Consider the following 19,844-nt stretch of genomic DNA (forward strand, 5'->3'; position numbering starts at 1 on the left):
AGAATAAATGATTCCTATTTTTAAGCCACTAAGTTTAAGGGTGGTTTATTCCACCGCAATAGCTACATGAAACATAGATAAATAGATAAATGGAAATAATACTGAAAAAGTATTTTCATATTTTTAATGATATAAATTTTTAATGGTATAAATATTGAAAAGATTTATTGCTACTTCTAAGGAAGGTCACTGACTTTTTTTTTTTTTTTTGAGACAGAGTTTTGCTCTTGTTGCCCAGGTTGGAGTGCAATGACATGATCTCGGCTCACTGCAACCTCCACCTCCCCAGCTCAAGCGATTCTCCTGCCTCAGCCTCCCGAGTAGCTGGGATTACAGGCATGCACCACCATGCCCAGCTAATTTTGTATTTTTAGTAGAGACGGGGTTTCTCCATGTTGGTCAGGCTGGTCTCGAACTCCCCACCTCAGATGATCTGCCCACCTCGGCCTCCCAAAGTGCTGGGATTACAGGTGTGAGCCACCATGCCCGGGCATTTTTTTTTTTTTAAGATGGTGTCTTGCTCTGTCACCCAGGCTGGGGTGCAGTGGCATGATCTCAGCTCACTGCAACCTCCGCCTCACGGGTTCAAGCGATTCTCCTGCCTCTGCCTCCCTAGTAGCTGAGACTACAGGCGCATGCCACCACACCCAGTTAACTTTTTATTTTTAATAGAGACGGGGTTTCACCAGCATGGCCAGGCTGGTCTCGAACTCCTAACCTCAGGTCACCGGCCTGCCTCAGCCTCCCAAAGTGCTGGGATTACAGGCGTGAGCCACCACACCCAGCCAGTCACTGACATTTTTCTTTGCTCCCAGATTCACTAGAAAATAACAAAAGCATGACTCTCCTACACTTAAAATTTTTAAAGTAATTTGAGTACATCAATTTCATTCAGTTTTCTCTGATGAGAAATAACAGAGTGAAAATGTGAATTCACTCATGTTTGCTTGAGAGCTCATGCATGTATTCATACTGTAACCTCGCCCTGTTTTTTTCCAACCTGTCCTTCTCCACTGGCTCCTTCCTATCAGCTTTCACACTTGTTTGAACCTGCCACATCTTGACAGTTTCTTCCCTTAGCCCCATGACTCCCTCTAGCTACACCCTTCTCTTTCTCCCTTCACAGCCAAAGTTATTAAAAGAATTCTCCCTACTTACTGTTGCTGTGTTCTCACTTTCTACTCACTCCTGAAGACGCTTCATCTTCACTTTTGCTCAATCACTCTCCTGAAAGCACTCTGGAGTTTTTAGCTCCTAGATCCAATGGACACTTTTAAAACTTTTCCAGACTTGATCTACTGTTAGTATTTGACACTGCTGGCTCTCGCCCTAAAGCCCTCTTATATAGACTTCCATGATTCCTCTTCTGATTTTCCTTCTGCCTCCCCAGACCTCTCCTTCTAAACCTCCGTTGAAGGCTTTTCATCTTCTGCCTGCCTCTCAAATATCTCTCTCTCCTGGGCCACCTCCTCTCTTAAACTAATCTCTCTCTTCATTTCATTCACCTCATAAGTTCATCCTGTGCTGAAAACTCTGAAATTTATATCTCCATTCCAAATTTCTGTCCTGCAGTCCATGTCTACACATGTAACTGCCCACTGAAATCCTCTACCTGGATGCTCATATACATCTCAAAATTCAACATAGGCAAAAGCAGAGCTTATCATTTCCACACTCTCTGCCCCCAAACTACCACTTTCTTCTCCAGCATTGCTTATGTCAGTGAATAGAATCACCATCCATCAATAGAATCACCATTCATTAGTAGAGACATCTACCAATAGACACCAAAACAAGAAACCTTCACAATGACTCTCTCACTGTGCCTACAATAAATCGCCAAAATCTATCAACTCTACCTCCCAAAGATGCCTTAAATCTCCTGCAAGAATTGAAAGATGATGAGTGTCTAACAATTCTTGCAGGAAACCACTTGAGTGGCCATGCCAATAATCCGTGCTCCAGTCGGCAGCCAGAAGCAACTATTTTAGGAGGTCAGTCTGATCATGTCACTCTCCTGCTTGAAATAATCCATGGTGACTCCATATTGCCCTCCTAATAAACACCAGGTTTGTAGCTTGCCTTAATGGATTTCCTGATCTGGCTGTGCTCTTTGCTTTAACAACTTGTGGCTCCTTGGAGTGAATTAGCAGCAGGCTGCCTATTCTGATTTTATTCCCATCAGCTAGAAAGTTATCAGAAATGATGGTTTTTATTGTTTTAGTACAAAGCACTTTATAGCCAACTGTCATAATATTGTTACAGTAAAGATTCAATTCTGTGATATCAACATGTGAGTGGCGCCCTCTAGAGTTACACAGTGGAAACCCCGCATTTCTATATAAGGTGGCCCAATCACTTCATGTTCATTTATGAGAACAATCATGTGCTACATAATGAAGTTTCACTCAAGGATGAACTGCCTACACAACGGTGGTCCCATAAGATTACAATATTATATTTTGCTACATTTTTCTATGCTTGCATATGTTTAAATACACACATACTTACCATCATGTTACAATTGCCTACAGTATTCAGTACAGTCACATGCTGTACGAGTCTAGGAGCAAGAGGTTATACGGTATAGTCTAGATGTGTAGTAAGTAAGCTGTGTAAGTACACTCTGTGATATTCACACAACAAAATCGCCTAATGACACATTTCTCAGACTGTATCTCTGTTGTTTTGTGAAGCAAGACTCTATCTAAAAATAAAAATACCAAGGCCCCTATCCCTTAGGAGCTCACCATCTGGTGCCACATAAGGACACTGATAAAGGGATAAATGTCTACCTACTGCCAGCAGGGTGTGTGGGGAGTAGGAATGGGCTCTGCCACACCTATATTCTCTTGTCAGGATCTCTTCAGAGCAAAAGCTCCCATCCTTTTGGTCAAGTGATTGGCCACGCCCGGAAGGTACCATCTAGATGGTACAACAAAGCTGTACCAAAGGACAATACCTTATGGAAGAGGACCCAACCTCCAGAACAGGGAAGGAGGCATCATCTAACTTGAACACTCACCCCCAGAAAACATTCCTAACTCCACACTAGACAGCCCTAGGCAAAGCACTTCCCACCCCTACTGGATTTCAAACCCTTGGTGTCTCTGTCTCTTGTGTTAGGAGGGGATGTGAACTCTCTGAGCCAAACATCCCTGAATTTGCATGCTCGGTCACCTACTTTGCCTCCCCAGCAGGGTGTGGAGGTAATGACTGATGAGCAGCCTCTCATAATGAGGATGATTTTCCATGACCTCCTATGACTAACGCACACGAGCAGAGAGCAACAAAGAGGGTCAGAATTTGGTGCATGGTTCCATACAGGAAAGTTAAAGTTTGATTTTCAACTTCCTGTTTTAGTTATTCCCTTTTTCGTCATAGGAACATAAACGTACCGAGCGTCATGTTCCCTGATTGGGATCTAACTTCTGTGGGGCTGACTTGTGACTTTCAGCAGGGGGCTTTATTTTTAAATTATGTGACAAGCACATGTTACCGGTGGTGGTAGTAAGGAGGGATTCTGTCTATTCAGCATCAGTGGCAGAAACGGTCATGGAAGAAGTGACGTTCCGTAGAGGCTGGAGATCCTCAGAATCTTCGTAAGAATAATCCACAGGCTGCCTAGAAATTCAGCTTTCTAGGCTCAGCCCCACAATTTTGTTAGCCAGTAAGCGGTAGAGGCCCAGAAATCTTCATTTTTAACTAGCATTTCAGCTGATCCTGATATAAGTGGTTAAGATCATTTGAGAGCCTCTGGTTTCCTGATAGTGCATTTTTAACATAGTAAGCATGCAAATATATAATGTCAACAACATCCTGAGTTGATGTAAAGGGGCAGACCATAGAGATAATCTTGGATTTGGGTCAAGCTACTCTTGGGAATATCTGACAAAACATTTGTTGATATTCCTCTCAGCTTGCATACAAATCATTCAAAGTCATTGATTAAGCTCTCACTGTTGCTCAACATCAAATTCAGGGCTTGGGAGGGCATGAAGGAATGAGTAGTGTGCGAACCTGAGAAGACTAAGAAGTCAAACCTTACACATAGCCCCTGGTGCAGAAGCTAAGCCTTAAGCCTGTCCTTGCTTCTCCCAGTTTACTTCCTACAGACTGGGACTCCAGCTGGACTTCACCTTCCTCTGGAAGTCCTTCCAAGGACTGACCCTTTCCCTTGGGCTCCTAGCTAGCATTAAAACCACTGAGCAAGATGAAGAAGATTTGAGAGAGCTTGGGTAAGGCTGGCTTTCTCATCTTCCTTAGGAGCAGCAAGTCCTGGACCCCATTCAATTCTATATGACCCATGCTCAGCTCTGCACTTGAACATTGCAAGTGGTCAGTAACATTTGATGAAAGAAAGAAAGAAAGAAAGAAAGAATGAATGAATGAATGAATGAATTGCTAGCTACACAATCATGTCAGTTTCTCATGGAGGCAGCATATAGCATGATGGTCAAGAGTGTACATTCAATAATCAGTCAACCTGTGCTTTACCCCCTCCTCTTCCATTTGTTTACAATGACTTTGGGCACAGATTCTTTGCAGATCTTCCCTTTGAGAGGAAGAATCCATTTCTCTATCCACATCTCCATAAATCAGGGCTGGCCTTGGTACTTCCTTAGACCAATAGGCTATAGCAGGAGTGAATAACATGAGGCAGGATATGACAAAGTGCTTCCGACACTGGTTGGGAGCTCCAGTATCCCATCCACCCTCAACAGTCCCCCTTCTGGGGACTAGACCCTTTCTCCACTACTCCCACCCGCTGTCACAGTCCTTCCTAACAAATGTGAGTTTTGGACCCTACGCCTCAAGAGCATTTGCAGCTTCTACCTTTCCCTTTTTGAGAAGCAGCACTAAGATAGCCATGTAAGAAAGTCATTCCAGTTTACTGGAGGATGGGAGGACACATGAAGAGCCAAGGCCCCCAACCAACAATCAGCACCAACAGCCAGACATGGGAGAGACTATCTTGGACTTTCCAGTTGAGCTGAGCCTCCAGCTGAATGCAGCAGAGACCTGGGAAGATCAGCAGAGGAACCACGTAGTCAACTCACAGAATCAGAAGGAATAATAAATCATTGATGTTTTAAATCGCTGCATTGTGGGTTGGTTTGTTACTCAGCAATAGATAACTGAGACACCATGCAAAGTGCTTCAGACATTGACTGGGAGCCCTGAGATTCTGTCCACCCCTCACCAGCCCTCCTTCTAGGGACTAGACCCTTTTCCCACTACTCCCACCCGCTGCCACAGTCTTTCCTGATAAATCTAGATAGGGATCCTGGTGCTATTCTCCACAGAGCATGACCTCTAAGTAGGACCCTTTTGGGGATCCTATTTGGGTTCTTTTCTTCATTCAGCAAATGTTGCTGAGTGCCTGACACATCATAAATGCTTGTGCATGCTGGTGATACATAAACAAGGCAAAAAGAAAATCTTTTGCCCTGTGGATCTTGCACCCTGGTGGAGGATGAAGGAAAAAAAGTACTGTAAATAAAAAATAAATTATAGAGTGTATTAGAATAGTGATAGTACCATAGGTAATCTAAGGGTGCTGAGATTCGAGGGGGTGCATATTGGGGTGCATATTGCAGTTTTAATTGGGGTAACCAGTGTAGGCTTCACTGAGGAAACAAGCCAGGCAGGTAATTGGGGAACAAGTGTTCAAAACACAAAGCTACTGCTGAAGCTCTGGAGTAGCATCGTGCCTGGAGTGTGTCTTTGGAGAACCGTGAGGAGACCAGTGTCTGAAGCAGAGGGTGTGAACAGGGAGAGGCATGTGGAAGAGGGTATCAAAACGAACACATTTTCTCACATAAGCTTATGAGCGCTCATTGGAATGTGTGCCCTGGAACCAGTCTACAAAATGCATAACTAGCTGATACCTAAGTCTGCTGTCCTTTATTCAGACAAACTTACATAACCAGTGCTATTTTTTGTATCATGGGTCCTATGACTATGAACCTTCTGAAAATGTCTATGAGAAATATTCCAGTGTGGAAGAGCTTCTGCTAGAACTCAAGGCTCCCAGCATCCTTTGTCACCCAATTCTGCCACCAGAGCTTGGGCAAGGACTTCCAAGGGAGTTGCAGGGGATGAGCGTACCCGAGACAGATTCACAGCAATGTCTCCGTCACGGGGAGAAGGGATCAAGCATTCGTGTGGTGCTCCTTCACACAGGTGGGAAAAATGTCAAAGTGCGTATGTGTCTAATATCTGCCTTCCTTCCTAAGCTCTAAACTCCTAGAGAGCAGGGGCTGTGTCCCTCGTGACAAGCGGGAGCTAACAAAATTGTTACCCAAAAGAATGGGCACCCAGACTTGCTGAAGTCTTCACAGGATCCAGTTCTACTCTCACGCATTGCGTGGAAGGATATATCTACTGTAAGTGAGGTAGTGATTTGAGGCACAAGGGCTGACACAGAGTAGCTGCTAAGTACTTGAAGAATTAAATGTTAGAGCTCATTCAGAACCTAGCCCCTAAAAGGCAGTGCCAACATTGATCTCTGTCGCCATCTTTAGCCCAAAGGCCACACTGCTGGCTCCCAGCCTCAGAAATGGGCGCCGGGATCACGTCTCTAGACAGCTTGGAGTCTGTGCCTTTGAGGGCGGAGATTGGAATCTGCTCTGGGGATAGATAGACTCAGTTTTGGTAGAATTCTGTTGAACCCTTTTGGTTATGCAAATGTAAAATCCAAGTGGAAATAAAGTCAGGTAACCCGAATGCCAGTGCTTCAGTCCAAGATGTTAACTTTATTGTTTATGTTCATTACACTTGTTTCTGTCAAGTTCATTTATGAAATAGTTGTATATTTTAGAGAATGGTATCAAGGTAAAGTTAGTATCCATTAAAGTTGTCTTCATTATTCTTCACTAAATCTGAGTTTAGATTTCCCTAAAACTGACAAGCATTGTGTGTCCTGCGGAGTTTTCTGTACAACATTTTGAGCAGGTATTTGTAGGGGCTGTTGTGATGCGAGATGAGGGCCTAGGATTGCGAGATGAAAATTTGGGCCAAAGGGAAGAGTGACTAGATTTTTGAATCCTGGTGGTATGACTCAGGACATACAGGTTATAGGAGACCCTGGATTCATCGCCCTCTTGTGTGAAGTTGTTCCATAGCTTCTTGGAACAAAGACTAGGCCCTCTATGAATCAACCGCTGCCTACATCTGGAGTCTCTTGTAAACATGTATGCACACACAGCACACACATGCACATACATGGACACATCATGCACATACAGGCATGCACATTCTCCCTCCCCACCCACCCTGCTCCCTGGTGCTGCCTGACCGAAAGCTGGCCACACTGTGTTCTAATTGTCTGTTTACTCTCTCTCCGGACCTACCAGTTCATTCTCAGATGTAAAGAGTGGATAAGACCTAAAGTGTACCTCTCCCTAGAATTCACATAATAATAACCCTCTAGCCTGGTTAGATTTTGCAGTGAAGACTTTGGTGTGGTTTCCAGGGAGGAGAAGGAATTTAAGGGACGAGCCTTGGGGTGTGGGAGAAGAAAACTCTTGGCATCTCTGAACTGCACCTGTCGGAAGTTGCCTCCATTCCTTACTTTCAAATCCCTAATGCCAGAAAGTCCCATCACTGTTTCTACCAGAGTCCTGCAGAATTTGATTCTAAGTGCTATTTGGGGTGTCTTGCAGTCAATAAATATGAGCTTTTATTCACAAAGTCTGGTCTTCCCATCTGCACTGTGTGTCCTTCAGTCATAGAGATGTGCCTTCTAAGTCTTCATGTCCTCGTCCTCTTCTGTGTCCTGATACAGAATTGGCATATTTTACATGCTGAAATTTTTTTTTTAATTATATAAGAACATGATTCAACTTGGGACAGTACCACTAGTAAGTAGGAGGAAGCCTGCATTTGCCTGGGTGGCCCGTGGGCACAGTTCACAAGGGAAGGGCCAGCAGAAATGAGTTACCATGTGTTCAAATAATTAATTGGGAAGGTATTAGGCTGAGATGACTCCAGCATGTTGGGTTCCTGCCTAAGTAAACTAAAACCCAACCCAGAGTGAATGGTCATTGACTAAGAAAATGAAACTTAAGCTTAGCCAATCGGGAACCGCCGACTATCCTGTAACTAGAGACTTTCCACTTAACCAATTAATTTTTTTCTTCCTCTCGCTTCCTGAACAACTTATAAAAGTTTTTCCGGTGCCCCCTGGGTGGAGCCCTGAGTTGCTTGCAATTTGGCACATTGTGATTCATGAATCATTCTCTGCTCAAATAAACTCCTTAAAATTTTAATATGCCAAAGTTTGTCTTTCAACATGCATGAAGGAGATGAACTGGTCAGGGAAGATGAAGCAGGGGTCAGGCTGACTGTGAAACCACAGCATGGTGCTGCGCTAAACAGAAATCAGGGAGGGAGAAGGGGAGGGAGGGCGTGGCTGGGAAGAGCTGAGGACCCAGTAGCATCTGTGTTGGCCCAATGTTGATCTGGGGAACTCGGGATGAAAATTTGGGTCCTGCCTGAAATACCTGGATGATTCCTTGGAGCCTCCCTGAAAAAATCTCTTTCACAAGGAATTTGCAATCAGGAGCCACCCATCTTCTCATCTGAATTTGAAGCAACTCCTCAGTCCAAGCCCTGTGTCCCAGACACATTGATGACTCACCTCAGATGTGCTGGGAGCTCTTCTCCATCATCACACCTTCCTGAGCGGCTTTTTCTGCCTGGGATGCCCATCCCCGTGTTCTCTGCCTGGAAAACACCTGCTTTTTCTTTAAGGCCCAGATTAAATGCTCTTTCTTCTGGGAAGCCCTGCCCAGCCCTCCCTGCCAGCTCCACCTCTAGGCTACAATAGTGTCTCTCTACCTGGTACCATAGCTCTTCTCACACGGTATCATGAATGCCCAACAAGAACCAAGTGATCGGCCAGATGTGGCGGCTCACACCTGTAATCCCAACACTTTGGGAGGCTGAGGTGGGAAGATCACCTGAGCCCAGGAGTTCAAGACTAGCCTGGGCAACATGATGACAGCCTGTCTCTACAAAAAATTTTTTAAAAACTTAGCTGGGCATCGTGGCGCATGCCTGTGATCCCAGCTACTCAAGAGGCTGAGGCAGAGAAAGGCTTGAGCCCAGGAGGTCGAGGCTGCCGTGAGCCATGATTCCACCATTGTACTTTAGCCTGGGTGATAGAGCAAGACACTGTCCTGAGAAGGAGGAGGAGGAGGAGGAGGAGAAGAAGAAAAAGGAGAAGGAGAAGGAGAAGGAGGAGGAGGAGAAGGAGGAGGAGGAGGAGGACAAGGAGGAGGAGGAGGAGGAGGAGGACAAGGAGGAGGAGGAGGAGGAGGAGAAGGAGAAGAAGGAGAATGAGAAGGAGAAGAAGGAGAAGGAGAAGAAGAAAGAGGAGGAACAAAAAGAAGAAGGAGAAGGAGGAGAAGAGGAAGAAGAAGAAGGAGAAGGAGAAGAAAAAGAAGAAGAAGAGGAGGAGGAGGAAGAGGAGGAAGGGGAAGGGGAAGAAGAAGAATGATTATCCATTAACTTGTTTAAGATTTTTGCATTTACTCAGCCTCTTCTGCATTTACCAGCAGCTGTTCTGGCCATGGCTGCCACAAAATTGAACAGAATATGTGCTGAAAAAACACAGAGTCCCACCATGTAAACACACAGTTACAGTGGGCTAGCCAGCTGATGAAGTTCCCGGGGCACACACAGGCTGTGGAGAGGCAGCTCAGAGAAAGAACCAAAACATATCAGAGCCTGTCGTGTAGCTCCCTTCACACTTAATACTTGGAAGCCTCTACTTTGCCTTCAAGGCCACACATGACCCAACCCTGCTGGTCTTGCTCACTGCCTAAACTCCTCCCTTGCTCTTCAGGCTCCAGGCCCCATCCCAGCCTTCTACTGTTACTTGAACACACTAGCTCCTTTCTGTCTCAGGACCAACATATTTGCTACTTCTTTGCCTTGATTATTTCTAGTCACAGTTCCTTCCTGTCTGTAGCCTCAGTGCAAAGGTTACCTCTTCAAAAAAGTAAACAAACAAACAAACCTTTCCTGACCCCCCTATCTAATATTTCCTTTGAATACCTGCTGCCCTCACCTTCTGATGGTGAAAAGTGCCCTTTCTGTTTTCTTGTTCGTTTATTTGCTTGTTTAGTGTTTCTCCCATTCAATTATCAGTTACAAGGAAGTTTGGTTCTATTCACCATTCTATCCTGAGCTCCTTAAGTGGAATAAAAGTTTGCAAAATGGCATTGAGGTCAGCTGTACCAAGTTTTATCTTGAGTTCCAACACCGATAGTTCATATGACCTTCAGCAAGTTATTTCACTTCTCTTAGTCCAGTTTCCTCATCTGTCAAATGCAGGTGACAATGCTTGCCTTGAAGAGTCATTCTGAGAATGACGACAGATGGTTCTTAAAATTGCTGTCCTGTGATCGGAACTCAGAACATGCTAGGTGAATGTTGAGTAGTTATACACCAGAGGGAGAGCACCAGCAGCCCATGCCTTCTCTGAGTCCTGATACCACAGACTTTCTGCTCTAGCTTGAGCCCAACCAAATATTCTCCATGAAATAGAGAAGTGTTTAAGCTCTGAGGATGATATGAATTCCAACTGCAAACTCTCAGCTGAATTCCAGCCCCGTACTCCCAGCTATATCAAGTCACCTCAATTTAGGGACTCCACTGTAACCTTCAACCCAACACATCCAGGGCACACACATTGCCTGGCCCTTGCTACTCCTTGCTTTGCACACTCAAAGCAACTGGCAGATAGCGGACAATACCAACAGTCAACAACGGAATTATAGATTCACTGTGAAGTATCTAGTAGAAAATCACAAGACTTGAGCTAGAATTTAAATTGTAAGCAGCCCAAGGCTTTGTCCCTGCGCAGAGGACACTGAGTTCTGCCTGGGGCTTCTTGGTTGTTTATAGAGGCTCCGTAGCAGACGGACTGGAGAAGAAGCTGCGGGTAGCCTTCTCAGAACTCACCAAGTCTCTTGCATCAAACACTGGACACAGGATCGAATGAGGCTCTGTAGTAGTTTTCTACGGCTGCTACAACAAATTACCACAAACTTAGTGGCTTACAATAACACAAGTTTATTATTTTACAGTTGTGGAGGTCAGAAGTCTGAAATAGGTGTTGCTGAGCTGAAATCCGGGTGTCAGCAGAGCTGTGTTACTTCTGCAGCCCCTAGAGGAGAACCCTTTCCCTTGGCTTGTCCACATTCTAAAAACCCCTGCATTTGTTGGCTCAAAGCCCCTGACTCCATCTTCAAAATTAGAAGCATGGTATCTTTCAGTCTCTCTCTGACTCTCCCTTCCTGACTCCATCTCACAAGGTCCCTTGCGATTGTACTGAGACCACCAGGATAACCCAGGATTGTCTCCTCATCTCGAGATCCTTAACATAATCACATTTGCAAAACTCCTTTGGCCATGTATGGTAACATATACACAGATTTTGGGAGTAGGATGTGGACATATTTGGGGGGACATTATTCTGCCTACCATAGACCCTGAGCAGAATGAGCTTGATTTGGGGGCACCAGGCTGAAACACAGCCTCCTGTCTCCCTACCGGCTCTGTTCAAAGTAGAACTCAGTACGGGCCGAGGGCTCACTCTCCTTGGTGAGCTGTACTGGCTGCTGGGGCTCTGCCGGGCCACACAGGAACCAGCCAGGCCGGGCAGCAGCCTCGAGCCTGAAGGCGGAGCCTGAGCTGCTCTGGAAGAAGGTGAAGCGTGTGGCCTCTTCACCACCTTTGTACAGTTCCTCAATGTTCACATCCTGTGGGGGCAAAGTGGATGGCTGCAGAATGAGGGCGCTGATGGAGGTGTTAGCCCTGGGGGCTTCTGGGGCTTGGCCAAAGAAGGACCTGACAGGGCTGGTTTTTACCCAAGGGACTGCCTTCTGCAGATTCTAGAGGGCAAGACTCTTGGCGCTAGGTGCAGAGGGAGACGGTGGAAACCTGAGGGAGGAGGACATGTGGACCTGGCTGGGAATCCACAGATAGGCACAAAGATGCCAGAGCATCCCAGGGGCCAGGCCAGGTCTGCAGTGTCCGCTAGAATGGGGAGAGGCTTCTCACCTCCAGCTGTACGGAAGGCCCCTCTCCTGTCTCCACACATGCCAGGCAGCAGCTCCCTCCCTGGATCCCCAGGAAGATGGGGACCTTGGTGCGGTCCAGGCCTCTGTTAGGAAGTATGCAGATCTTCTCTAGGAGGGAAGAGAGAGAAGAGGCAAGGGACAAGGGAGCCCCAAGTTGCAGGCTCTTGGCAGGTAAAGGCTCAGGCAGGAAGGAACTGAGCATGGGCACACCTGGCCTGGCCCTGCATGCAGACTGGAGGGTGAGCCAGGACGTCTGCAGGAGTCATGCCCCCTAACTATTAGAGGCCACAGCTGCTCTCTGGCCCTTCTCACTGTCACTGGGGGCAGCTGCTGACCCTCTGCTAGAGAGGAAAAGGAAGAAGAGAAGGGAGAGCCTATGGCAGATGGAGCATGGGGTGGAGCTCACTCACCTGCACAGCAGTTGTCTGCAACAGGATCTCCCACCAGGAGCTGGCCATCTCTCATGTATAGAGCCTTCTGGTCTGCATATTTAATTCTGAAACAGTATGACAGTGCTGATGGCCCACTCCCTTTATGCACCACTGGCCCCCAAGCCCTGCCACCTCCATGCTCTGAATCACCAACTTGAGCATTTGGGGGATTTTCTCTCCTTCACAGGTGGTAAGAGGGGAACGATCACTCCCAAGAGCAGGTAAAGGCCAGGCCAGCCTTAAAGCAAGGAAGGTCTCCCGTGTTCGTGCTTTTCAGAGGCTGTGCTTCCTGCCTTGTCATGGTTTGGGGAGGCCTTCAGAGGAGAATGGAGAGCCAATGCCCTCTGACAGAGGGGTAGAGAAAATGTTCCTGGCTTCCTGAGAAATTTCTTAGTGCGGCTCAGACGACTTTAGGATACAGTGAACCTTATCTTAAATTTTTTGGGCCTGCCCTAATTGTTTATAAATGTTTATTCTCTTTAGTACGGGGATTAATTGAGTGTATACTGAAGTGTGAGTTGCTTTTCAGGTATTTTAAAGACTTTAAAGTCATGCAGGTTATTAACTCAGTCACCTGGCTGATTTCAAAGATGCCTGTCAGCCGCTGTCAGGGCTGGAGAGCTCTCATTAACCTTTTAGGGCGGAATCTCTGGACCAATTCCACCACCTCCAGGAGATTTTTTCTAGCTCAATAGCAGCTCATGATAATACCCTTAGCTAATGACTGTACATGTTTAAAGCAGGTTCACTTGCACAATAAAAATAAACTTCCAAAAAGATCCTGGGCTTACTAACTGGCATTTCCCCTCCCACCTTGACAACCCAGATGTGACAACTCACACGCCAGCAGCATTCTGTTTGGAGACCAGAACCCAGGCTAGTTGTCCTGAAGCGCTGACATCTGTTTTGTCATTTGTGTGCTTCCTATGTATGTGTCTTGCTTCACAGCCGGGCTGTCATCTCCTTGAGACCAGGACTGCTCCCCACCCACCGTGTCCAGGACACAACACTGGACATTACAGGGTCCATGGGAGGAGCAGAGAAAATGCATCCCAGAGTCCTACTTTGTTTTTCTTATGCCTCACCTCCTTCCTCAAAGGAGCTTATGACAAAATCACAGACAACAAAGTAGTAAAATATAAGGATGCAAATCTCAAATGAGATGAAATGTAAGTAAGTGTTAGAAGCCCAAACTGAGAGTAAAGGCCACAGGGACCACCATCAAGATGCTGTCATTGAGATTCAGAACTGTTTCTGAGATTTCAGAAAGGCGATGGAGCGGCACAGAGGACATGCAGTCTGATTCCTGGCTCTGCTTTTTGGTAGCTGTGTGACATGGGGGAAGTTATTTACCCTCTTTGAGCCTCAGCTTCCAGCTCTGTAAAATGGGGTTAATAACACTCCCCTTATAGACTTTTTGGGACCGAGATGAGGCAGTAGATTGGCTGGCATCTTGCAGACATTCAGGAAAGAGCTGTTGCTACTGTGGTGATGAAGAAGCTTAATTATGGGGCACTTGCAATTTCTAAGGTGAGAAGGAGCCTCATCCTCTGACTCAGCATTCCTTTCCTCTTCCCACGTGATCCCCAGACCCCCTGGTTAGGAAAGCAGGGACATGCCAGGACAACTTACATGTAGTATCTTGCCATGGGGAGAGAACACATTCCTGCAATCAGTGGTGTCTGGTCCTCACTGATGGGGAGGAGAGAAGGGCAGTTACAAAAGGAGGCTGGGTGAAGCCAGGGGCAGACATGCTGGGGCTCAGAACTACTCAGCCACAGGCTGCACGGGTCCCCCAGGTCATTCACCTATAATTGGCCTGCCAGAATCCACCAAGGCTTCCACCAACCCAGCAGGCTCCAGGCAGCTCTGCTTCTCCCTGACTGAGGTTATCCGGGAGCAAGTCCAGCCACCAGGGGTGTGAGCCTGGAACGTGTGTGCTTGCGCTGGTTCTGAGAAACCGGAAAACAGTTTCCCCAAATAGCTGAGCCACAACACTTCCCAGCCCTGAGAGTGGGGTGGAGTGTGCTGTAGCCTCCCTCACAGTTGGAGGATAAGCCCAGCTCAAACCTAGTCCCACTGCCCTTTGGGTCAACGGGGCAACACACCCCCACCCCTATAACTAGTCAAGGGTTAGATAACTAGAGCCCAGAGTGAAAGAAGAGAGCACAACTAGAAGGGGTCTCCAGCAGCAGTGAGGCTGGTGGGGTCCCCCCAGAGAGTTGGAAAGCATCATTCCTAGCGACTAGAAGTGCTTGGCCAAGACTGCTGAAAACAGCCCGTCCGAACTCCCCCATTCTGTTCCAGATGAAAAATGGCACTTGTGTTTTTGAGGGCGAACAATCTAAAGTGAAGATAGTGGCCCTGTATAAATGCCAGGCCACACAGCTTCACATGACTCTGCTCCTTCCCAATGGGTTATCCTGTCCTAGAGCTCTTCCCTAAAATGATCACCCATTGGAAAGGCCAGTCCAGAATTTAGCATGGAATTAAACCCAGAGCTAATCAGAAGCTGGAAATTAGCTCAGGAAATTAATGCAAGTATGACCAGGGCTGAGGTTTACCGAGTGGATCTGATTCTTACCAAATAAGAAGGGAATAGAGAAGAAAAAATATAAGAAAGCAGAAAATGAGAGAAGAGAAAGGAAGAAGGCAGGTGGAAGAAAGTAATAGGGATCAGGGAGGAATAGAGTAATGCTGGGGGACCTTGCGGGGGCAGGTGAGGAGGAACAGCTGGGTGCTGAGGGCACAGCTTCCAACCACCTCAGCACTCAAGTTCCAGAAACAGGACTATAGCCAAGGTGGCTTTTAGTACTGGGTCTGCTACTGTCACTTTGGACAAGTCATTTTCTCTCCCCAGGCCTTGGGGTATGACTTTGAGACTTAGAGTGAAGGATAATAGGGACTGACAAGTGCAAATTCTGGAGGGACGTTGGCACTGTGAATCAAAGTCTTAAAGCATTCTGTATACTTTGTGATTGCATGTGTTTCCCTTACTCTTAGGGAAAATAATGGATTGCCCAAGTGTTTACTTACAAAAATGTTCACTGCATAATTTTTTACAGTAGTGAGAAGTTGAAAAAATCTAAATTTTCAGTAATAGGTAATTGGCTAAGAAATTATGATAAAATTCAATAAATAAGGATGTATGTGTTTGTTAAAGATATTGTAGAAGCCTGTTTTATCACATAAAATTTTTCAAAATATATTAGGTGAAAAATGCAGATTATAAATCCAATGTGCATTATAATTCCATTTAAATCCACACATAGAGACACATACATAGAAATGTTACTCGTGTTGTTACACCACTTACCTATGGCTTCATGACTAATTTTTTAAACATATCAACAATTTTCCTGTAATGAACATAAATTTCCTTTGTAGTATCAAGTCAGTTTCAACATTTTTTAAATGAAGTGTTCAGTTAAAGTCATTTGCTCCTAAATGTACCTGCCCATCCGCATCACCTGGGGGACTCTGTATAATGACTATTTCCTGGGCTGAAGGTTCTAATTCAGTAGGACTTAGAGTGATTCCAGCAATGAGCCAGGCTGCTTGGGAACTGGTGTACTTTCATTCTTCACACTCATTAATACATATGTAAACCACCTGCAGCCTTTCTTGTTAAAATACAGATTCTGATTTTTCAGACCTGGGCTGGGGCCTGAGACTGTACATTTCAAATATGCAACGAGGTGATGTCAAATGCTGCTGGTTCCTCCTGGCCAGCACTTTGAGTCCTAAAGGACCAGACAGTCCCCCAGTGCAGACAACTCAACAGCATCATGGTCTCAATGTAAGCCCACTTGGTGATGGGCTCCCCTTGGCCAAACCGCTGGGGCTTCTTTGGTTGTGGCAGTAGGACAGTGGGCAGTGTGGTAGCTGTGCCCAGATCTAGGTGGGGCAGACTAAGTGGAGGGCCCTGGGTGAAGCTGGACAGCAAGCTGATGACTCCCACTCTGGGTCAGTGTCAGCTCAAAGAGCTGGAAGAAATTCAGTGCTGGTCCAGTCCGGCTGGATCCCATGGGCCCTAGAAACCTCCCATTCTGGCAACAGTCAGAATGTACAGTGTCTCTCCCAAAGGCTCCCCTATTCAGCTCCCTCTGCCTGGGTTCTGATAGATTGTGATGAAGTGAGTAGGAGTAGGAAGCTAGTGTCTGGTCCATTAGAGAGCCTGGGTCTTGGTGCTGAGCCTCTGCTGTGTGCCAAGTCCTTCCTAATGTGCCACATGCCTCATCCCCAAAGCTTCCCCTCCCTATTGTCCTCAAGTGACTTTTCACTGAACTTCAGTCTGTATCCCTCTTTTCTTCCTCTCATTTCTCCCTGGACATGACATCTGGCTCTCAGACCTCCTCAATTCACCTGTCCTGGCTCAAGTACCCCTACCAACTAAACTTGGGCTTTCCCCACGTTCTTTTGCACAGCACACTGTCCTATCCTCCCCTCATTCTCCTGCACAGTATCTATGTGGCATGTTCTCTCCAAGACCAATATTAACTTCTGTGGAGCTAGATCCAAAGATTCTTTTGATTCCTTTGATATTTGGTCATTGCCTCCTTGGAACCCTTGACATTGAATGACTCCCTTCACACCTCTTTCTCCCATTGTAGATTTCACCTCCTTCTGGGACCACCCCTAAGGCTAACAAGGTCCTAAGCACTTCTATTTCACATCATATGAAGCTGCAATTCATTGACTTCTACAGCTGCAATGATCATCTTGGGCTACTGCCTCCCAAATGCAGACTGCACATTCCACTTTACCTCCTGCAGCCTACAGGACAGCTCACTTTGGACATCCTGCTGACATCCAACCAAATATATTTAAGATTAAGTTAATTATCTTCTCCCAGCCCACACATTCCTCCCAATTTCATCTATTTCATTGTCATAATATTCTTCTCACCAGTGATATTCAAAACCTGAGACTCATTGACAATATCTCCCACTTCTCCTGACTCAATGTCTAACTTATCAAGTCCCTATAGGTTCTTTCTTTAAAATACAACTTTGTGTTCTTAATCACCATTACTACTGTACTTGTATTCCTGGTTTTTCTACCTTTCATTCATTCCAACCTATGTGAGGAATCTGCACCCACGTTCTAAAGGCTTTTTTCACCACATCCCTGCCCAGCTCTAGAATCTACAGTGATTGACTATTTTGCTACCATTTGACGCTGATTTTCTTGTGTGATAGCGTCTCACTTCTCCATGGACACCAAACCATGCCTCCTGGCAACATAATTCCTTTCTTATCTTCTCAGTGGAGATACTCACAGGTGTCCCATTGTTCTCCCTGCCTCAAAAGTCACCCCCTCTCATTGTCATCCATTCAGATCTTTTGATATTAAGATCACTGGAGATGATATCAATATAGATGGGTTCAGTATCTAGTTCTATCAAATTAATTACCAGTGCAGAGTTACAGTTTAGACATACGGGGTTATGTCTTTTAACCTCCAACCCTCAGTTTCAGCATCTATAAATTCATGGGATTAGATTATGTGGTTATGAAGGTTCTTTCTAGGCCAAACTATTTATAATTCCATGAGTCAGAGTTTAATGAATCTTTCCCTTACTATTGTAACTCTACTCTGAGCTCCTATTAAATTTTACTGTATTATTTATTGTTGTACATAAAGACATTCGTTTCCCTTATAAAAGTTAATAAGATCTTGAAGTCATGAAGCATGGCTTACAGCTCACTTGAAGCTCTCTCCAACCACCCTAATTGAAATACCCTGGTCCTTACGGCCAGGATATAGAAACACACACAGCAGACATTGACTAGAAAGGCTGAGTCCTAGACCTAGCTCTGCTACCAATTTATCTTGCCACCTTTTATCCCTGGGCCTTCAACTTATTATCATTGGATGGAAAGATTGAGTAAGCTATCTTTCAAAACTGTTTTAAGTTGCACAATACAATTTTATGCAGAATTCTAATGATTGTATAAAGGATAAAGGGCACCTGCTTTGCTGACACAGGAAGCAATGGAGACCTGCTAGTATTTCTCTTGCCTACAAAGAAGACACTGAGGAGCTCCGAAGGAGCAAAAAATAAATAAATAAATAAATAAATAAATAAATAAATAAATAAATAAATAAATAAATTTTAAAAATTAAAGAAAAAACAACTCTTAAGCTTCCACCACAGTTTGAATACCACTGGCCCAGATGGTTTCTTTTGAGATGACTTTCTAAAGTCAGTAGTTCTAAGTAGTTAAAAAATCTTGATTTGGCTTAACCTATTCCTTCTCCTCAAATCCCTTTATGTGCTCCTAAATGTTTTTGATGTCCCACCATGTTCTATGAGGGGAATATCTTGTTACCTAGACAGCTTGCCAGGAGGAGTGAAGGGATAGAGGGCCTATCAGAGATATTGACAGGAGAGAGCAGAAAAGAAAGAAAAGAGAGAGAGAATACTGCCTGTCCATCACTGACCTGCAGATCCTGGGTGCCTGGAACCCTTATCCCTGGAGACTCCAACTGATTTCTCCAGGGCATTGCACTGTGTTTATACTCTCTGGTAAGGGTGGGTCAGGCCTGCACCAATCTCTATAATTGGCTGCAGGACATGAAGGAAGAAGAGCCTGGGGATTTCACAACGTCTTTGATACAGTATGAATAATAAGATGGTGGGAATATTAATGAGCACTTGTTGAAGGGGGAGAGAGTCATCCATAAAGCCTTGGCAGAAACAAGGTATGGGGCCCCTGCTCTGTACCTACTGTCATTGACTATGTTATTAGTGGGTTTGCAGCCAGATAAACAGTGCTGGGGTCAGACATCTTTGGTGCCCCGCGAGGCTCCATCCTAGGCTTGAAGAGCTGGTGAATGCAAGAGAGAGTATGTCTGGCAAACCCAAGGACAGAATGAACTCTGATGGCTGAATCCAGGCTGTGGCCAGACAACCAGAGTAAGAGAAGGGGCTGATAGCACTGTGAGTGTGGCTCTGTTTGGAAAGATGAGAAGGGAGTCTCTGCTTTTCAGTGGGTTTAATTAGTTGGCACCGGCTTAATGGGACAGAACATCTAAGGAAACCCAACTGCAAAGATACTGACCTCAGATTCACCCTGAGACTGAGCAGCCATCATGTGCCATGGGAAATATGGCAGTGTGAGCAGAGCACACAGGAAAGAACACTCAGGTCTCTAATTGACATTACTTGACTCAATTCATCCATCCATCTACCCACCCGGCCACCCATCTGTCCATCTATCTGCCCATCTGTCCATTCTTCCATCCATCCATCCTTCTGTCCTTCTGTCCATCCATCCATCCATCCATCCATCCATCTATCCATCCATCCGTC

The 19,844-nt window shown here is 45.6% G+C and overlaps 1 protein-coding gene across 2 annotated transcripts; it reads right to left on the reverse strand.

The window, feature by feature from the left end:
* Positions 1–11,061: 11,061 nt before the first annotated feature.
* On the reverse strand, positions 11,062–19,020 carry IL1F10 (interleukin 1 family member 10). Of its 2 annotated transcripts, XM_050753549.1 has the most exons (5): positions 18,974–19,020; positions 14,159–14,218; positions 12,506–12,591; positions 12,076–12,203; positions 11,062–11,774 (listed from the first exon to the last, which is right to left on the reverse strand). In XM_050753549.1, exons 2-5 carry the CDS (start codon positions 14,188–14,190, stop codon positions 11,562–11,564), a joined length of 459 nt encoding a protein of 152 aa, XP_050609506.1. In that variant the 5' UTR covers positions 14,191–14,218; positions 18,974–19,020; the 3' UTR covers positions 11,062–11,561. The 2 variants fall into 2 exon arrangements, with proteins under 2 accessions (XP_050609506.1, XP_050609507.1); XM_050753550.1 differs by lacking the exon at positions 18,974–19,020 and having other exon boundaries at positions 14,159–14,610.
* Positions 19,021–19,844: the final 824 nt, after the last annotated feature.

This window comes from Macaca thibetana, chromosome 13 (genome assembly GCF_024542745.1).
Source record: "Macaca thibetana thibetana isolate TM-01 chromosome 13, ASM2454274v1, whole genome shotgun sequence".
NCBI classification, from domain to species: Eukaryota; Metazoa; Chordata; class Mammalia; order Primates; family Cercopithecidae; genus Macaca; species Macaca thibetana.